General features: G+C 53.4%; 5 protein-coding genes and 1 pseudogene across 13 annotated transcripts in view; 4 read left to right on the forward strand and 2 right to left on the reverse strand.

Moving 5' to 3' along the window:
- ywhag2 (3-monooxygenase/tryptophan 5-monooxygenase activation protein, gamma polypeptide 2) overlaps positions 1-1706 on the reverse strand; it is a 6378-nt gene extending 4672 nt beyond the window's left edge. Inside the window, exon 1 of one of the 3 annotated variants that reach the window (XM_028999890.1) lies at positions 1469-1706. In XM_028999890.1, coding sequence (XP_028855723.1) covers positions 1469-1489 — 21 coding nt within the window. In that variant the 5' untranslated portion in view covers positions 1490-1706. The remainder of the gene's footprint in view (positions 1-1468) is intronic. The other 2 variants (XM_028999887.1, XM_028999888.1) reach the window with 2 other exon arrangements.
- LOC114801691 (RIMS-binding protein 2) lies at positions 1465-4235 on the forward strand. Of its 4 annotated transcripts, none has more exons than XM_028999895.1 (7): positions 1465-1799; positions 1890-1964; positions 2037-2383; positions 2486-2654; positions 2770-2870; positions 2948-3019; positions 3112-4235. In XM_028999895.1, the coding sequence occupies exons 3-7, from the start codon at positions 2267-2269 to the stop codon at positions 3175-3177; spliced, it is 525 nt and encodes a 174-aa protein (XP_028855728.1). In that variant the 5' UTR covers positions 1465-1799; positions 1890-1964; positions 2037-2266; the 3' UTR covers positions 3178-4235. The 4 variants fall into 4 exon arrangements, with proteins under 4 accessions (XP_028855728.1, XP_028855730.1, XP_028855727.1 ...); XM_028999897.1 differs by having other exon boundaries at positions 1465-1697; XM_028999894.1 differs by having other exon boundaries at positions 1890-2383.
- Positions 4236-8297: 4062 nt separating this feature from the next.
- On the forward strand, positions 8298-10892 carry ca4b (carbonic anhydrase IV b). Its single transcript, XM_029000874.1, has 8 exons — positions 8298-8358; positions 8437-8481; positions 8553-8717; positions 8787-8932; positions 9849-9941; positions 10136-10202; positions 10275-10438; positions 10510-10892. The coding sequence occupies exons 1-8, from the start codon at positions 8298-8300 to the stop codon at positions 10681-10683; spliced, it is 915 nt and encodes a 304-aa protein (XP_028856707.1). The 3' UTR covers positions 10684-10892.
- Positions 10893-11946: 1054 nt separating this feature from the next.
- LOC114802250 (dehydrogenase/reductase SDR family member 11-like) lies at positions 11947-14232 on the forward strand (annotated as a pseudogene).
- A 2685-nt stretch (positions 14233-16917) lies between these two features.
- Positions 16918-18112, reverse strand: proca1 (protein interacting with cyclin A1). Of its 3 annotated transcripts, none has more exons than XM_029001461.1 (4): positions 17557-18108; positions 17353-17485; positions 17141-17276; positions 16918-17060 (listed from the first exon to the last, which is right to left on the reverse strand). In XM_029001461.1, exons 1-4 carry the CDS (start codon positions 17708-17710, stop codon positions 17055-17057), a joined length of 429 nt encoding a protein of 142 aa, XP_028857294.1. In that variant the 5' UTR covers positions 17711-18108; the 3' UTR covers positions 16918-17054. The 3 variants fall into 3 exon arrangements, with proteins under 3 accessions (XP_028857294.1, XP_028857295.1, XP_028857293.1); XM_029001462.1 differs by having other exon boundaries at positions 16923-17060; positions 17150-17276; positions 17557-18110; XM_029001460.1 differs by having other exon boundaries at positions 17028-17276; positions 17557-18112.
- A 1382-nt stretch (positions 18113-19494) lies between these two features.
- Positions 19495-20000, forward strand: part of LOC114802406 (adenine phosphoribosyltransferase) — a 1570-nt gene continuing 1064 nt past the window's right edge. The window contains exon 1 of one of the 2 annotated variants that reach the window (XM_029001290.1): positions 19495-20000. This exon is cut by the window's right edge and continues 144 nt beyond it. In XM_029001290.1, the coding sequence (XP_028857123.1) occupies positions 19643-20000 (358 nt within the window). In that variant the 5' untranslated portion in view covers positions 19495-19642. The other variant, XM_029001291.1, reaches the window with a different exon arrangement.

The raw sequence follows: 20000 nt of genomic DNA on the forward strand, positions 1-20000 counted from the left end.
TGCTCTGCACCCTGCACCACTTCCCACAAGGCCACCGCTGCCCCGGGGGACGGGTGACATTCGCGGCGGCGCGGGAAAAGCAGCGCCTGCCTCGTCTAACGGTCTAACCTGATCTATAATCTCCCCGCCACCCGAGTGAGAGATTCACAACCACATCCTCCTGTCCTGTCCCCAACCCAGCAGCGCTGACGTCACCAGCACTCGGCTTTCACTTTTACATCCAGAAGACGTCACACATACGACAAAAAGGAAACATGAGCGTCCCTGCTTCTGAAAAGGGAGATCCTGCAGAACCAGCCTGGATGACATTAAAGAGGTTAGAAAGTCTTCATGAAGTCACCACTGCTGCCAGTCAGCTCCTCAGGGCCAGGGAGCAGGAGCCTAAATCTGCTGCACGGTCCCTCCAGACTAATCTACCCAGATCTCCTGCATGGTCCCTCCAGACGATCCCGATCTACCCAGATCTCCTGCACGGTCCCTCCAGACACTCCTACAGGAGCCCAGATCTCCTGCAGGGTTCCTCCAGACACTCCTACAGGAGCACGGATCCCTTGCACGGTCCCTCCAGACACTCCTACAGGAGCCCAGATCTCCTGCACGGTCCCTCCAGACACACTGATCTACCCAGATCTCCTGCATGGTCCCTCCGGACGCTCCCGATCTACCCAGATCTCCTGCATGGTCCCTCCGGACGCTCCCGATCTACCCAGATCTCCTGCACAGTCCCCCCAGACACTCCTACAGGAGCCCAGATCTCCTGCACGGTCCCTCCAGACAACACTGATCTACCCAGATCTCCTGCATGGTCCCTCCGGACGCTCCCAATCTACCCAGATCTCCTGCATGGTCCCTCCAGACGCTCCCGATCTACCCAGATCTCCTGCACAGTCCCCCCAGATGCTCCTACAGGAGCCCAGATCTCCTGCACGGTCCCTCCAGACACCACTGATCTACCCAGATCTCCTGCATGGTCCTCCGGACGCTCCCGATCTACCCAGATCTCCTGCATGGTCCCTCCGGACGCTCCCGATCTACCAGATCTCCTGCATGGTCCCCCCAGATGCTCCTGCAGGAGCCCAGATCTCCTGCAGGGTTCCTCCAGACAGCCTACAGGATCCCAGATCTCCTGCAGGGTCCCCCCAGACGCTCCTGCAGGAGCCCAGATCTGCAAACCGCCCTGCCGGAGGTGGGGGTCTCAGGGAGGGAGGGGGCAGCTCTGGACGGGCCATGACTGCAGTATGACAGGGCTGGAACGTTCTGGAAGGAATTCTGCAGCCGCCTACGTCGCTCGGCGTGGAGACGTCGGTCGAATTCGGGCGTGGTGGTCCGCGGGCTACCTCGTATCTCCTCATTCATTCGGCGGCCGAGCGGGGAGGCACCGCCCAAACCGCCGCTCCTCCACGCGCTCCATCCTCATCCTCCCAGCACGCGTGGCGCGGAAAAGGGGGCGACGGGGGAGGAAACTCACCGATTTCATGGCAGCCGCCATGTCGTCGTACCTCTCGGCCTGCTCGGCCAGCCTGGCCTTCTGCACCAGCTGTCGCGGTCCACCATCTTCTCGGCTCGGCTCGGCTCGGCTCGGCTCGGTTCGGGCGTGTCGGTCGTCGCGCGGAGCTTCGGGGCCGCGAGGCTCGCGCTGCAGCTGCTCTCCGCGATCTGCGCTCGTCCGGACGCGCCTACGTCATCACTCGAGAAAGGTGGGTGCCTGCCTCGTGATGTAACAGCCCGTATATGGGTGCGGCGAGGGTGTCGCGTTACGGGACCCTCACGTTCTCGGTGCTCTTCATCCCAAAGAGCAGGTGTGTCATGTCTTTTAATAACCTTATTATTCATAGCAACACTGGGCTGTAATTTAAATAAAAAATACGTTTCACTTTTTTGCATCTCAGGATCTTCATGATGATTGATGTGGATCAGGATCTTCATGATGGGTGGTGCTCATCTAATGAGCCTAGATTCTCCAGGTCAGGATTAGAACAGCTCCGACGTCAGACTATTAACCCTGCACCCAAAATAACCCCCGACCTGATCTTCAGCCTACAGGACATCAGCACCATCGTGTCTGTCTCTGTCTCTCCCTCCGCGTTTTCGTAATGGACATCATGAGGTCTGTCCACCTTTAAAGAGGATTAACTTCCTCAGCCGATGACGAGGCATCTGGTGGTCAGACGGAGGCGACGATGACCGGGCTGGACGTGTACCTGTACCCGACGGGCTCAGGGTGGCCGGACCGGAGGACGTACAGGCCTGGGAGCAAGAGAGGGAGATGTACGACCCCAGCGTCCGCCTCTTCGTGGCTTTATTCTCCTACGACCCCGCGGTGATGTCCCCCAACCAGGACAGCGCAGAGGAGCTGCCCTTCCACAAGGGTCAGGTCATCAAGGTGGAGGCCACTTTTCATTCTGTTATTGTGTGGGTTTAGGGGTGGTGAAAAATACCAGGTCAGGCGCTGCCCTGGTTGCGTAACAGTCACTGTAACCTTCAGATATACGGTGACAAGGACGCTGATGGCTTCTACCACGGCACCTGCGGTGGCCAGTCGGGTTACGTTCCGAGCAACATGGTGTCAGAAATCCCTATCGACGACGGAGACCTCAAACTTGACCTGTTTCACCAGGGCTTTCTCCCTGAGGCCACGCCCACAAACTCCAAAGGTACCAGAGTGTCTCCTAAAACCCAGACAGCAGGACGTGCTGCTGCATCACCACTAGGTGGCAGCAGTATACTTCAGATCTGAACTCATGGGGACGGGTGTGTGTGTGTCTTCAGACCCCAGTGAGGCCTCCAGTGTACTGGAGGACGTGGTGCATAGGATGGTGGCCATCTTTGATTATGACCCGTGGGAGAGCTCTCCTAACGTGGATATTGAGGTAGAAACAAGCACAACATGCCACGCAACTTCAATTTCATATAAAACAAGTAAAAGTTCCCTCTCGACGTTTCTCAGGATGAGCTGCCATTTCGCTCCGGAGATATCATCTATGTTTTTGGAGAGATGGACCATGACGGCTTCTATTACGTAACACACCTTTATTTCACCCCACTCTGTCCTCAATGAAACCTGCTTTAGATGAACATACTGATTTTTTTTAATGTCTTCTGTTGATTCAGGCAGATCTGCACGGCCACCGGGGTCTGGTGCCGTCCAACTACCTGGAGCCGTTACCATGGGACTAGCAACTGCTGAGGAACGCACCATGGACTGGTGGACATGGACATGGAGAGGCATCCTGTCCGCATCTGCTGATGCTAAATGTGGCCTTTAGATGAAGCCTTACTGTACCCACCGTACCCGCACCTACTCTACCCTCTATTACACCCGCTGTACCCTCTACTGCACCCACCGTACCCACTTCTGCACCTACTCTACCTTCTACTGCACCCACTGTACCCACTTCTGCTCCTGCTGTACCCTTTACTGCACCCACAGTACCCACTTAACCACCCGCTGTACCCTCTACTGCACCCACCGTACCCACTTCTGCTCCTGCTGTACCCTTTACTGCACCCACAGTACCACTTTAGCACCCGCTGTACCCTCTACTGCACCCACTGTACCCACTTTAGCACCCGCTGTACCCTCTACTGCACCCACCGTACCCACTTCTGCACCTACTCTACTTCTACTGCACCCACTGTACCCACTTCTGCTCCTGCTGTACCCTTTACTGCACCCACAGTACCCACTCCCTCTACTGCACCCACCGTACCCACTTCTGCTCATGCTGTACCCTTTACTGCACCCACAGTACCATCTTTAGCACCCGCTGTACCCTCTACTGCACCCACCGTACCCACTTCTGCACCTACTCTACCTTCTACTGCACCCACTGTACCCACTTCTGCTCCTGCTGTACCCTTTACTGCACCCACAGTACCCACTTAACCACCCGCTGTACCCTCTACTGCACCCACCGTACCCACTTCTGCTCATGCTGTACCCTTTACTGCACCCACAGTACCACCTTTAGCACCCGCTGTACCCTCTACTGCACCCACTGTACCCACTTTAGCACCCGCTGTACCCTCTACTGCTCTCACCGTATACACTTCTGCTCCTGCTGTACCCTCTACTGTACCCACCGTAGCCACTTCTGCACCTACTCTACCTGCTACTTCACCCACCGTAACCACTTTAGCACCCGCTGTACCGTCTACTACACCCACTGTACCCACTTTAGCACATACTCTACCCTCTACCACACCCATTGTACCCACTTTAACACCCGCTGTACTCTCTACTCCACCCACTGTACCCACTTTAGCACCCACTGTACCCCACTCGTACCCACTTCTGCACCTACTCTACCCTCTACTGCACCCACTGTACCCACTTTAGCACCAGCTGTACCCTCTACTGCACCCATCGTACACACTTCTGCACCCACTCTACCCTCTGCTGCACCCACTGTACCCACTCTAGCACCCACTGTACCGTCTACTGCACCCACTGTACCCACTTTAGCACATACTCTACCCTCTACTGCACCCAATGTACCCACTTCTAAACCCACTGTACCCACACCTACTCTACCCTCTACCACACCCATTGTACCCACTTAAACACCTGCTGTACCCTCTACTTCACCCACCGTACCTACTTCTGCACCTACTCTACCTTCTACTGCACCCACTGTTCCCACTTTAGCACCAGCTGTACCCTCTACTGCACCCACTGTACCCACTTTAGCACCAGCTGTAACCTCTACTTCACCCACCGTACCCACTTCTGCACCTACTCTACCTTCTACTGCACCCACTGTACCCACTTTAGCACCTGATGTACCCTCTACTGCACGATGCTGTACCCACTTTAGCACCAGCTGTACCCTCTACTGCACTCACCGTACCTACTTCTGCACCTGCTGTACCCTCTATTGCACCCACCGTACCCACATCTATTCTACCCTCTACTGCAACCCACCATACCCACTTCTGCACTCGCTGTACCCTCTACTGCACCCACCGTACCCACTTCTGCACCTGCTGTACCTTCTACTGCACCCACCGCTCCCACACCTACTTTCCCCTCTATTACACCCAATGTACCCACTTCTGCACCCACCGTACCCACACCTACTCTACCCATTTCTGCATCTGCTGTACCCTTTATTGCACCCACCGTACCCACTTCTGCTCTTGCTGTACCCTCTACTGCACCCACCGTATCCACTTCCACACCTGCTGTACCCTCTACTGTACCCACCGTACCCACTTCTGCACCTGCTGTACCCTCTACTGTACCCACCGTACCCACTTCTGCTCTTGCTGTACCCTCTACTGCACCCACCGTATCCACTTCCACACCCGCTGTACCCTCTACTGCACCCACTGTACCCACTTCTGCACCTGCTGTATCCTATTTATTAATCACATGGCAGGACAATATAGCACTTCATACTTTATTTTTTACACACACCACAGTACTCAAATACATGAAGACACGCAGACACTCAGTGTGAAGCAGGATGTGAAGCTCATGGCTGAATACAGAAGTGCGATGAGGAAGTACACTGGACTTATAATAAAGTGCTGTGGTTCCACCGAGACGTCTGGTCCAGCAGCTCCTCACTGCAGCCAACAGTACAGTCATCCATAAAGTAGGAAACACTACAGCATCATGAGGAGTTTAGTAGTGCTTTCTACTTTATGGAAGACTGCACTGTACCTGTGGGTCTTCACTCTGTCCGTCGTCTTCACGCACCGTCTCCACAAAACACACTCACACACACACACACACACACACACACACACAGCGTGCCTCTCCCGTGCCTGGAGAAGATCTGAGCAGGTGCGCACGATTTATTTCTAGAAATTTCTTTATATCGACGGAGACAGGAAAAAAAAAGGACATTAGACAAGGTTTGATCTTACCTCCATGTTCTCCTGCGTTCTGGCTGAAGATGAGTCTGCGGCTCGTTTTTTTTTAACCCGCTCTTCAGACACGTGTTCAGAAACCACAGGAAGAGCTCGAACCTCTCCATCAGGGCCACAGCGAGAAGAGAAAAAAAACCCAGACCTCTTCACCTTTTAAGGTCACGCAGAGAACTGATGGCAGCTCCGAAAGTGAGAAGTGGCTCCGTCTACCGTTACGTTGTGACCTTTAAATTTGTGGGTGGCGATTTGCATACATTACGCCCGTCTTCTGCTGAACTGAATGTACGGCACCTTCAGCAACGTTCTATCTGCAGACAGGAAGCGTGGAGGTCCGCCACGGCGTCCCGTACCATGAATAAATACTTTCAGACCACTCTCATTTGTTGCCCCTTTGCACGTTTTTTGTTCTACAGATGCGCCCCATTGTGAACACCACATGGCACCCCCAACTTTTGACATGGAGGGCAGCCAGCGGGGCACTTTTTTTTTGCCTGTTTTTTACACGGATGCAGGTCCCGGAGGGGGGCAATGTACCCTGCCCCACAGCGGTCACATGTGCAGACCCATCTTCATCTGATGGCACATCTGGGACCATGAGGGGGACTGTCCCTGCATACACTTGACGGGAGGTTTTAATGTGTGGCTGTGTGATAGGTAGAATATAATAAAAAACACTTCTCATAAATTGCTCCCTATGCTGTTAAAAATACAAAGTGATGATAAAAAAAATAGATGAAGATCTATTATTATAACATTTTATTTCTTTTTGTGCCGAACTGTGTTTGCTGCTTTGTACTTTGCTGACAGGAAGTGCTGCAGAAGTTCATCTTCATCTGCAGAACTTGTGGTGTTCTTGCTGTCATAAATAGAAAGTGGCGGTCGTCTCAACGCCCAGACCTGAGAGGAGGATGTGGGGGAGGGTGTGGAGGTTCAAATAGAAATAAAATCCTGTCAGAACTTTTGTGATCTTGATGTTAATCTTTACTGTAAAATAACCCAGCCTCCACCAGACCGCGCTGGTTCACACTGAAGAGCCTGGGGTCCACAGTCAATCATAATGAGGAAGGACCCTGGAATTTCATTTGAAGACCCTGACTGCCCCAAGACTAATGAATTGTAAATGTTCGGGTTAAATGCTGAGGTTATGACAGCATACAGTAAAGGCCAAAAGCCTGGACACCTTCTCATTCAGCGTGTTTTCTTTATTTTCATGACCATTTACGTTGGTAGATTCTCACTGAAGGCGTCAAAACTATGAATGAACACATGTGGAGTTCTGTACTTAACAAAAAAGGTGAAATAAGTGAAAACATGTTTTATATTCTAGTTTCTTTGCTCTGATTACTGCTTTGAACACTCTTGGCATTCTCTCGATGAGCTTCAAGAGGTCGTCACCTGAAATGCTTCTCCAACAGTCTTGAAGGAGTTCCCAGAGGTGTTTAGCACTTGTTGGTCCAGCTCACCCCAAACCATCTGGACTGGGTTCAGGTCCGGTGACTGTGGAGGTCAGGTCTCCACTTTTTGTTAAGTACAGAACTCCACACGTGTTCATTCATAGTTTTGATGCCTTCAGTGAGAATCTACCAACGTAAATGGTCATAAAGGTAAAAAAAACACGTTGAATGAGAAGGTGTCCAAACATTTGGCCTGTACTGTATGTGGTGGCTGTACAGCCGACGCCCAGTCCATCTTGCATCACCCTCCTATTTCTGTACAACATGGGATTATCGCCCAAAATGAACCCGTGGGATAATACAGATCGTCTTCACCACGAGGCGAGCCTGAATGAAATCAGATGCGCAGGAGTCACCTGAGTGTGTGTGCGTGTGGACTCTACTCAGCTGTTGCCAGGTTACGTGTTAAAATATGAATTTTTCAGAATAATTTAACTTCAGTGGTGGACGCATGGAGAGCGAAAGGTAAAGGAAGTCCATGTTGCCCCATGTGGGCCATCTGCTGCCCCCGTGTGGCTGCAGTCACATGCAGCTCGTCAGCAGGTCAGAGGTCACCGTTCGCCCACTGACAACATTTTAAAATCTGCTGTTCCCGCCCTCCCTTCATAATTCATTAATCATTAAACAGCCGCTTAATCTGATATTCGGCATCCTCAGAACGTGAACTTGACCTCTGATCTCGGGCTAATGTACGTTCGTTGGACTTAATTTATTAGTTTATTTCTCTTGGCAGCCGTGGACACTGAAATAAACGTCCCACCAACACAAACATCGATACAGCGGTGATAATTCCGCCTCAAACGGACGGCCGCGCCCCCACGCATCAATTTTCTCATCTGCTACCTGTCTTCACCGGCCGCCGACTCATCCTTTCGCAAACAAGCATTAACGCGCCGCTGTCCTGGGCGGAGCCGCCCTCACCTGTCAAATAAAGCGGGACGCCCGTCGGGCCGCGGCACGGACAGGATGCGTCTCCCGCTCGTCCTCTCGCTGCTCCTCTGCTCCCTGGGAGCGGCCGCAGGCGCCGGTACGTCCAGCGGCCCGAGCCGTCCCGTCACCTGACCCGACCCATGTGGCCCGGTGAATCACGACTGGTGTTTTGCAGGCTGGTGCTACGACTCCCAGTTCTCCTGCGGGGACGCCTGTGCAGGTGAGCGTGTCTTTCCCTCTCATGATCCCACCGGTGCACCTGAGCCGACCGGGGACGTGTGTGTCCAACAGTTCCGGACAACTGGACGGCGGTGGCCGCCGCGTGCGGAGGTTCCGCCCAGTCGCCCATCAACATCGTGACCAGCAGGGCCCGATCGGACGGCCGCCTCGGCCCGCTCACCTTCACCGGCTACCAGCTCGCCTTCCACGGCTACGCCATCAACAACGGACACACAGGTGAGTGTTTCACACACACACACACACACACAGACACACACACTGACTTGGGTCCTCGTGGATCTGCAGTCCAGATCAACCTGCCAGACACGGCGAAGATCAGCGGCGGCCACTTGAACGCCACGTACAAGGCCGTCCAGCTGCACCTGCACTGGGGACGGGACGGCGGGCTCGGGTCCGAACACACAGTCGATGGAGAGCGGTACCCTATGGAGGTAGAGTGGCGTCCCGCCGATATCACACTTACCGATCCCCGGGAATGTTCATGAGGTTGTCCGTCAGACCCGATGTCTTCTCCTGGGACGGAGGTCCATCAGTGGTGCAAACGTCTTGATTTCAGGATCAACTGGTTGCGCGAGACAATTCTTGCCTCTCATTGCACATGAGAAGAACGTTTGTGAAGAGCTTTGCTCACGCAGGGACGAAAAAAAAGACACGATGTAGATTTATGGCATTTACCAGACGTCCTTATCCAGAGCGACTTACAGTCAGTAGTTACAGGGACAGTCCCCCCCTGGAGACACTCAGGGTTAAGTGTCTTGCTCAGGGACATGATGGTAGTAAGTGGGGTTCAAACCTGGGTCTTCTGGTCCATAGGCGAGTGTGTTACCCGCTATATGGCCACTATATGGTGATACGTTACTGATAAGCTGCATTAAACAGAACTATTAATCCTCGCATCAGTGACACTAAAACAGGACGGTTTTCCTCTATTGTTTCAAATAATGCGGGGATTTACCAGACGTCCTTATCATTAGTGACAGGGACACTCAGGGTTCACTGTCCTGCTCAGGGACATAGGGTGGTAGTAGCCTGGTGGGCTGTGAACCAGAAGACCCAGGTTCAAACCCCACTTACTACCATCGTGTCCCTGAGCAAGACGCTTAACCCTGAGTGTCTCCAGGGGGGACTGTCCCTGTAACTACTGACTGCAAGTTGCTCTGGTAAATGCTGTAAATGGTAGATATCTGATGTGTAGCTGTCATGTCAGTTTCGTAGAGAGCAGACGTCCAGAAATAAATGAATTATCGCAGAATCATGGTTATGGTGACGTGGGCTGCTTATGGAGAGATGGATTCCCGGTGAGTGTGTGTGTGTGTGTGTGTGTGTGTGTCTCGATTGTCCCCACAGCTGCACGTCGTTCACATCAAGGATAAGTTTGGTTCTTTGGCGGACGCGCTGCTTGATCCAGCGGGAGTTGCCGTCCTCGGCTTCTTCTATGAGGTGAGGGACTCCGGCTCACACTTGCTGATTAGAAATGAATCTCCGAATCTAGATGGATTCCACCATTGAATATCAATCTAGAATCTAGTTTAGCTTCACCAGTCAGTCCTACATGTGTCCAGGTCTGAGGACGTTACGTGGCTCGTGATTGGCTCAGCCATTAGCTCAATATTCTGTTCACTATTCTGCGGCAGGAATCGGCCAATTGGAACGGGAAGTACGACTCCATCATTAAAGCGCTGAGGAACATCACAGGAGCCGGTAGGAGTCTGACGTTCAGGTACTGACCACAGCCACGCGAAAAACCAAACCGTGCGTCCTGCCCACCGCTAGGTACCAACACCACCCTCATGGACCTGTCTCTGGACATGCTTGTCCTCCCCCGGTCCGAGCGGGACCGCTACTTCCGCTACCACGGCTCCCTCACCACGCCTGGCTGCGACGAGTCGGTGGTCTGGACAATATTCCAGCGGACCATCCTGCTCAGTAAACAGCAGGTAGAGGAGCTTGTCCTCGGAGACGCTGGGGAGGACGGGGCCGCCACCTAACGTCTTGTCTTTATCTCCAGCTGTCTGCATTCTCAGGCCTGAGGTTCCCGAACGGAAGGCCCATGACCAGAACGTACCGGCCCGTGCAGCCTCTCAACCGGCGGGACGTGTTCCGCTCGGGTTCCGCCGCAGTGTGGGCCAGCGGCCTGCTCCTGGGCTGCTCGGTTCTCACGGCCTTATCTCTGGCCCGTTAAATCAGCACATGGCATTTCCAGGACGCGGCCATGTCACCCACTTGTCTTTATTATTTACACCGCGCCGGGCTGACTGCCGTTTTGATTGGCCGCCTTTAAATTCAGTATAAATCTCAGTATAAATGTGCTGCGCTGGACCTTGAACACAGGTGCCCGGTGCCAAAATGTCACAATACACACACACACACACACACACACACACCTCCATCTCAAGCGTTTCTGCATTGTAATGTGTTGTAATGTGTTAAAAAAAAAAAACTTTTGTGGCGCAATATATTTTGTACCTGCAGACACGTATACTCATTAAAGTAAAGCCTTACGATCGTTGTGTAACTTGTTTGTGGAAGCGATGCCGCACTACACCATGGAAATGTTGTCCAGGGTTTATGGCTCTTGCTGCAATAAAGAATTCGCACTGAGAAAAGACGCATGGGGACACCGAGGAGGAATGACGCCCCCAAAGTCCTCTCAGCCAATCAGAACCCCAGGTTCGGTTCTTTTGTGTGTCTGTGTGAGAGTGAGCCCGGAATCTGGTGAAAACGCTGATTTAATCCAGCATGGTGTAGAAGGTGTAGGCTGCAGCACGAAGGAACGAGAAGATCGTAACGGGGGATTTAGCTCGATGATCTTGTCTGCAGTTTTACTCCCAGTTTTACTGGGGACAAACGCTGCTGCCACTGTTGACAGTCTGGGTGCCACGATGTCTTCATGGCCCTGGCAGCCAGATAAGTGGGGCGTAAAGTGGCGCTTCTCTTTACGGGACAGTTCCCACGGCCGCCAGCCTGCGTCAATCATAAATCAGCATTAATATCACACAGCAGCGATAAACGTCACACTGAAATCAGTTCCCTTCACTCCTGGGAGTTGGCTGAGGTCACGCCAGTGGTTCTACTGATATATACTGTTTCTTTTTACATTTACCGCATTTACCCTTATCCAGAGCGACAATCAGTAGTTACAGGGACAGTCCCCCACTGGAGACACTCAGGGTTAAGTGTCTTGCTCAGGGACACGATGATAGTAAGTGGGGTTTGAACCTGGGTCTTCTGGTTCAAAGGCGAGTGTTTTACCCACTAGCACCCCTTTTTGAAATAAAGTCACATCGAGATAATAAACTACTTGCTTTCTTGCTTGCCAGGAGTGAAGGGAACTGATTTCAAGCGATTCTACTTCCGCCCGGTGCGGTCACGTGACAGAGCGGCTGATTTATTGGTTGTTCATTCCGCCGGGCGACGCCCCCTCGGCGTTAGCCCCGCCCCGTGGTGGTCCTGGGATCGCCGGCAGGGGGCGGCGGCGGCGGCGAAAATGGAGCGCTGGACGGGCAGAGTGGCGCTGGTGACCGGAGCCTCCGCGGGGATCGGAGCGGCGGTGGCCCGGTCGCTGGTGCAGAGCGGGATGAAGGTGGTCGGCTGCGCCCGGAACGTGGAGAGGATCGAGGTAACGGGCCGGGCCGGGCCGGGCCTGAACCGGTCTTGTGCGAATCCTAGTGCGCTTGCGCAAAGCGGAACCGGAGCTGCCATCAATCATTCACCGGTTTACCTGCGTGCCACGTCCAGATCACCAGTTCACCTGCCTTTTCACGTTCTTACCATCTCAGTCAAGTTGTTGCAGCGTGTTGTGAATTCGACGGACATTCATGGATTCTCTCACTCATTAATCACAAAATCACGTTCACAAAGCCACGTTATGTTCCGAATTTACACACGCCGATAAATTGTGAAAATGCTGAATAATTCAGCCGCTCTTCTCACCCCGCTTTTATTTCAAAATAAAAGTTCCAAATGGAGAAGCCGTAAGTAATAATGTTGGATTTGGGCTTTTGTTTTGAAACGTTCCATACAGTCAAAAGCCCAGCGAGTGGCTGTAATATTCAGCATTTTCACAATTGAAAAACCAGCGTGTGTGTGTGTAAATTCACAGACAGACTGTGGAGAATTTCTAGGTTTTTGTTTAATCAGTAGGAGAAAATGCGGCAAAGTTCTATTCATGTCTGTCGAATACATAAGTCACTGCTAACTTTACTTTAAGTGTTTTACCTTCATACCCATGGTCTGTTGGTGCTAGAAATAAAGAGAACCAGCAGGATAAAAATGTGCATTTCAGTCCAGGGTTAGAATTTGAGTGGTAAAGGGTTGCCTGGAGTCTGGATGTTCTGTCACGTCGGATTTCTCCAACCATCTGATGCAGACGCAGGGTTGCCAGATCTCTAACTTTCTACAATAATCATAACGTCTCCGTGTTGCCAGATGTTGTCGTGTATGCGTTTCGGAAATTTGTCCTGATGAGTTCATTGTAGGAAACTGTCCCCCCCGGCTCAGAAACTGGCGGCGGAGTGTAAGAGTGCCGGACTCAGCGGCTCGCTCATCCCGTACAAATGCGACCTGTCCAGTGAGGAGGAGATCCTGGCCATGTTCACGGCCATCAAGTCCCAGCACCGGGGCGTTGACGTGTGCGTCAACAACGCAGGCTTGGCCCAGCCAGAGCCGCTGCTGAGTGGGGAGAACTCAAGGCTGGAGGACCATGATGGATGTAAGTGTTTCACAGTACATGTTGATATGTGTCCTCTGTATTAAAACCACATGGACACTTTTCGAGATATTTGGACACACAACAATACAGGAGAACTGGACATGAATTGTCCACTTGTCTGGGCCAGTTCAGCTGGTGGTATAACTTCAGTCTTTTCAGGTGAACATCCTCGCCCTGTCCATCTGCACACGGGAATCCTACCGGTCCATGAAGGAGAGGGACGTGGACGACGGTCACATCATCAACATTAACAGGTGAGTGAAGTCCCTGACTAGAGAGTGGCGCGGACGGCCGATCGTTCAGCTGCCCTCTGCTGTGTTGCAGCATGAGCGGACATCGGGTTGTGCCCAATCCGGACGTTCACTTCTACAGTGCCACCAAGTACGCGGTGACCGCTCTCACCGAGGGCCTTCGCCAGGAGCTCCGGGACGCGAAGAGCCACATCCGGGCCACGGTATGGTTCACGTTACCCAGCATGCCGCTGTGCTTCCTGTTAGTGTGTGTGATTCGATCATTCTTCCAGGCCATATCGCCCGGACTGGTGGAGACGGAGTTTGCGTCCCGACTCCACAGCCAGAGCCCGGAGAAAGCCGCGGCCATCTACGCCGGCATCAAGGTCTGAGGTGTCCCTCTGTCCTCCGTCCCTGCGTGTCCTGTGTTCCCCCGGGTCTGACTTGTCCCTCCCTTTCCGCAGTGTTTGCAGGCAGAGGACATCGCCAGCGCAGTCACCTACGTCCTCAGCGCTCCTCCACACGTTCAGGTCTTCACGCAGGTCCAGCAGCTTCACGACCAGCCGCTGAGTCTCCTTCTCGTCTAACGCTGGCTTTTTCCCTCCCGATTCAGATCGGGGACATGCTGGTGAGCCGGTCGAGCAGGTGTCCTAGTCCCAGGCCCACGGAAATCCCACCGGGCCGCTTCGGATAGGGAAAACCGAACTAACCAAACCGTGTACCATTAGAGTCTGCTCGATTTGAAACTTGTCCTTTTAAAAGCACCAGCGAAATAAAGGATGAGGATAAAGTGTCTTACCTGGGATTTCTTTTTACCTCACAGCCTGAAGGTTATAGGGCTTCTACTTCCCAATCTACCCTAGTAAAAATAACCGTTTAGAAAAATACAGAAATATAGATTTTTCTGATGAGCACCAATAGGGGAGCTGTTTTACTTAATGACAGGGGTCACCCCCCATCCTGACCTTACACCCCCCCCGGATGCCCCTCAGATGCGGGTTCACCCTCCACCTGAGCTTGGCCGCCCAGTCCGGCGCCAGGCTTCCATCTCCGTTCTTCACAATCATCGTTTTAAAAAAGCGCGAACCATGTTACCAATCGTTTAAAAAAAAAAATAAAGGCGGAACTGGTAATTATACAGAAATATTTCACTTAAATATGTCATTTAAAGTTAAGTAAGAGCTCGTCTGCATGTCTGTTACCCTGCTGTGCGGAAAACAGCGGCAGAACTTCCGACGGGAATGTGCGGCACTTTCGGAATGTGTGTGTTGGCCGATTGAAAGAACCTCGGTCCTGGGCTAAAGGTTGGACTTTATTAGAGGAAAAAAATGTCTCAAAAAATATATCTCAAAACCAGACACTGAAAATGTAAAATGGTGCAAATATTAGACGTTCGCACCGCGGTGAAAGCTGTAGATTGTTGAGGTCGCTGTTCTTTCTGGATTATGTAGTCTTTGTTTGGCGCGGGTCTTTTTTTTCTAGAATCTAGTTTGGGGTCTTTGTTCTGACCCTCCTTGTACTTTCATTCATTCCCCCCTCTGTATTAAAACATTCCGGTCTGATTTCCCCGCGGTACGTGTTGTGTCTGCGATGTACGTGGGTTTCTTTGTTAACCCGTTGACCGCCTGCTCACGTGTCGTGCCGGTGGATCCGGTGGGGTCACTCGGGGTCGTTGACCCGTTTTATTTAAGCTGCCCATAAGCTGCTGTGGTTCTCACACTTCATTTCGTCACACCTCCACCATTTCTTTCTCTCACCGATGGATCTTGTGCTGGGACAGGAGGACATCTTCCTCGCCGCTGCTCTGTTGAGTTGGGGTCGCGCCCTCTGACCCCGCAGCTCCTGAATGCCCCTCCGTTGTCCCGGGCTCTTGTCTTTGTTCTATTCTGCTCACTGTTCTAGCAAGAGGGTCTCGGTCATGTTGGAAGAGCACGAACTCGCCCGACCCCTCCTGAGATTACGATATTTTACCGGCCCCGTGCGCGTGGTGGTCAGCTGACCGAGGACCTTGGCCACTGTGCCAGCTGGGTAGATGGGGCCACCGGGTTTAGATTTATCCCCTCGGGAAGAATGTGACCCCGTTCCTTAAACCTCCTGGGGACCGAGGGAGTGCTGGACCTCCTGCCCGTCCACGCGGTTCATATGCCGGCTGGTTTCGTTACACGTAGAAATAAGAAAGTACATTTAAATTTACCGCATTTACCAGACGCCCTTATCCAGTTACAGGGACAGTCCCCCCCTGGAGACACTCTGGGTTAAGTGTCCTGCTCAGGGACACGATGGTAGTAAGTGGGGTTTGAACCTGGGTCTTCTGGTTCACAGGCTAGTGTGTTACCCACTAGGCTAGTACCACCAAAGTACTGAGCGTTGGAATGACGAACCGGATTCTGGCTTTTCCCTCATCGTTCTTTGGCGGTGATAAGACGGGACTTTTGGTTTGGGAAGAAGCTCCTGTTTTGGCTGCTTCTCCACAACTCAGATAAGGGGGGCGTCACAGAGCGGAACGCTGATCTACTCTCATCCTGCACTTTTATCACGCCAGCGTTCACCTGACGGAACATCTCCACCCCTTGACGTCAAAGTCAAGCGAACGTCCTGTCACTGTACACAAGTACACAGAGGGACGAGATTGGGAGCTCCGGAGGTTCACGGCGTCCCGAAAGTCACAACCGAAGCCCCCGGTTATCTCGCGGCGAGGAATCTGCTGACGGAACGAGTCGGGCTGCGTTTAAAAAAAGGAGGTTTCTTTATTCAGGAAGAAGAACATTGTCTGCTGGTGCATTCGTTCTACAGATTTCATCAGAGGACAGGAGAGAAGGGACAGTTACACACAACGTCAAATCATCTTGAGGACGGAACCGATGTTAGAACGTGCTGCAGAGTTCTTGTTCTCTGACGGGACCGGCGTGGTTCCGTGCTCAGTGTGTGAGAGGTTCTATGGCGGGGGGGGCGGGGGTTCTCGTTCTCCTCCTCCCCCCCGGGTGCGGCACCTTCCTCGTCCTCTTCCTCTCCCGGGCCTTCGGCCTCAGTCTCTGGGCTGTGGTTGCCACGGTAACGTTGCCGTCGGCGCGAGTCGGGGGTTCGGCGAGGTCGCCCCGCTCTGGGGTCGCCGGGGGGGCGGAGTCGTCCCTCATCATGGTGTTGGTCAGCTCCTCGTTCACCTGCAGCTCCGCCTCGCCGAGCGTCTTCGCCAAAGACTCCTCGATGGAGTTGCTCTTGCCGATGACCTCGTCCGTGCGGTTCCGAGCGGTTCCGTCCTCGGCCTTCAGGAGGGTTCCGGCGGGCCGCTGCTTCTTCCTGCCTTTCCCCTTCCTGCTCTTCATCTTCTTCTTCTTCTTGCCTCCGTCCTTCTTCCTCTTCTTGTCGGAGTTCTGGCCGCCTGCTCTGCCCGCGTCTGCGGAGGAGCTCTGGGACGTGGACACGGTGGCCAGGACCTTGATGAAGTCCTCAGCAGCCGTCACCATGTTGGACAGGGACTGGGTGGAGTCTTCGTTTGTCTTCTCCGCCTCCTGGCCCGGCCTGGGAAGTGGGAGCTCGTCAATCACCTCGATGCCCCCAAAGTCGTAGGGGACCGACTCGGTGACAACGGCGACAGGGACCGTGTCATAGCGCTTACACCTTCAGACAGAGAGAGGGGGACAGCGGGAGACGTGAGACACTGACGGGCGACGGGCACGGAGCGGGCAAGCGATACTCACACGCCGTACCAGTGACGCTCCACACACTTGCTCCTCGTAGGAGAACCGGAAGCAGGGCACCTCGATGACGTTGAAGAAGGCCTGGCCCACCACCCTGGACGCCGTGTCGTTCACCGTCCTCAGACACTGCTTCAGCCTGCGGGGACAGGAACCGCGTTAACACCCGACTCCGCCCTCACCGCCACCGTGGAGCAGAAGGGGACCGGACTGACGCGTTGTCCGCAGTCGCAGTGGCAGATGGAGTGCCACTTGAGTTGGTGTAGCCGTAGTTGGAGGAGAAGGCGTGGACGACGTGGGGACAGTGGTCGTGGACCCGGCAGCACCGGTCCGTCTCCGCAAACTCCCTGCAGGGGCGGCACAAGGTCCGTTAGGTCCGCGGCCGTGACGTCACTCCGGACGCCGGAGGTCGGACTCACCCAGCTGCTCGTAGCTGTCCGCGATGTTCCCGGCTCCGCACCACAGGGTGCCCGGGTAGGTGAAGCCGCGCCTGGTCCTCCTGCCCGTCCCCCCGGAGCCGTCCGCGTCCACGCCGGACAGGAGGAGGAGGAGGAGGAGAAGCAGCGTCCACATCGCGGCCGTGTGGGGAGCGGCGGCCGCCGGGCGGCTCTTAACAACGCTGCGCGGTGGGAGGAGCCTCCCGACTCATGAACCCGTTTTCCGGGGTTCCGGGCGGGTTGAAGAGCGGGTCTGACGCGGGGAGACCCGGGACGGGGGCTTTGACCGGGAGTTACCTCCCCCGGTGACGCGGCGCAGAGGAGGGTCCTCACCATGGCAACCCAGGATGGGGTGACTCCTCCGATCCAACGGGGTCGGCCAGGGCGCCCCGGGATTAGGGGAGCCATTCAGCTGCACATTCATCCGAGTGATAATAAAGTAATAATCATAAAAATGACGCTATTTTCAAATATGCTTCCTCCCAACATGGTGCAAGCAGCTCAGCTCAGTCTTTACTTTACTTTTTGCTTTACTTTAATTTACTTTACTCTAAATTACGTTACTCTTTAATCTAATTTAAATTACTTTAATTTACTTTACTCTTTACTTTAATTTAAATGACTACTTTTTACCTTACTTTACTTTAAATTACTTTACTTTTTGCTTTACCTTAATTTACTTTACTCTAAATTACGTTACTCTTTAATTTAAATTACTTTACTCTTTAATTTAAATGACTACTTTTTACCTTACTTTACTTTAAATTACTTTAATTTACTTTTTGCTTTACTTAACTTTAATTTAAATTACGCTACTTTGCAGACGCCAAAAACTAAGAGCCCTGATAGGGCCTAACTTGTCAGGAATAGAACATGCTGGGGAAATAAAAAAAATAATAATAATAATACATTTTTATTTTGTGAGTGAGTGTGTGTGTGTGTGTTAGTGTTCGACTCGTTTGAAACACTTTTTAAACAAGTGGGTTTTCAGTGTTTGATTAAGCGAATCGCTTATTAAAGTGAAGTCGGCTTAATGGCCCTGAACAGAGTGCACTAGTTTAATTTCATGCAAATGGGTTTTAAACCGCGGGCGAAGGCGGCGAGAAAAGGGGCCATTGTGCTGCGCCGCTTCGGTCACATGGTCACCTCCACAAAGGAGCTGCTGCGGAGGCGTGGGCTCCCGGCGCCTCGTAAAGGCCAAAGGCACGCACAATCCGATTGATGGAGGGCGGAGGAAGTGATGCAAGATCAGCAGAGGCAACATGCGACTCGGCGCGGGGAGACGCCCTCCGGCTCCCCTTACTGCCACCCGATCGCCCTCGTCCGAGTCGCGTCCCCGGGAGACCGGTGTTGGAGGAGAAGACGGGTGGTGTGAGGTGTCCTCGTTCAGAACTCCTCCTGGGTCTCCCGGTCCCGGCCACGATGCCCCGGGGTCCTTACGCCTGGTTTTAGACGCTGGGACAGACAGTCACGGCTCCGAGTCAACTTCTACAGGCCTGTCCTCGTCCCTTTCTCATCAGCGCCGCACCCCGTTTAAAACGACCTACGACTGATGCATGTTAGAAGCCAAGCGAACATTTATTTCTTATATATCCCAAAATCACATACAGTGAAGTGATTGTCACTTGTGAGACACAGCAGCACAGCACACGGTGCACACCCATCACCCTAGGTGAGCAGTGGACACCATGACAGGTGCCCGGGGAGCAGTGTGTGGGGACGGTGCCTTGCTCGGTGACACCTCAGTGGCACCTTGGCGGATCGGGATTCGAACCGGCAACCTTCTGATTACGGGGCCACTTCCTTAACCGCTAGGCCACCACTGCCCATACAGTACGTCTCGATGGGTTTTCAGAGGCCCTACAGTTGACACCCCAACACTTGACCCTTCTGCACACAAGGAACAACTCCACACAGAGAGAAAAAAGGTGGGAAGAGACGTTGGGACGGAGAAAAACAGAGAGGGACGTCCTTCCAGGGTAGACTGAGCCTGCAGGTGGCGTCAGTGCAGGGTTGGTGATGGTCTGTCCTACAGTTGTAGACGTGGAGAAGTCCAAAATGTAGTCCAATGATCTACCGAGGTGGCTGGACACAGATTTTAATGTTTGACAGGAGGACATATCTGAGGGAAATGATTCTCCAGACCGGCGACTTTGTCCTAGAAGATGAGTTGTCCGACCGGGCGGAACGTAGAGGGCAGCAGCGCGTTCTGCGTGAAAGAGCCGACGCCCCAAGGACCCGGAGCAGAGCTGCCGAAGGAACGTCCAGAATGGACTGTCTCAGCGTCCCAGCAGAGAGGACAGAGGGCTGGTACCTTTCCCTCATGGCGCCCAGCACCAAAGGACCAAAATATGCCTGGCTGGACCCGTCCCGCCTCTACTGCAACTCCCAGGTACGGACCCCGTCCCCCCCGGTTCCGGCCGCGG

This window comes from Denticeps clupeoides, chromosome 13 (genome assembly GCF_900700375.1).
Source record: "Denticeps clupeoides chromosome 13, fDenClu1.1, whole genome shotgun sequence".
NCBI lineage: Eukaryota > Metazoa > Chordata > Actinopteri > Clupeiformes > Denticipitidae > Denticeps > Denticeps clupeoides.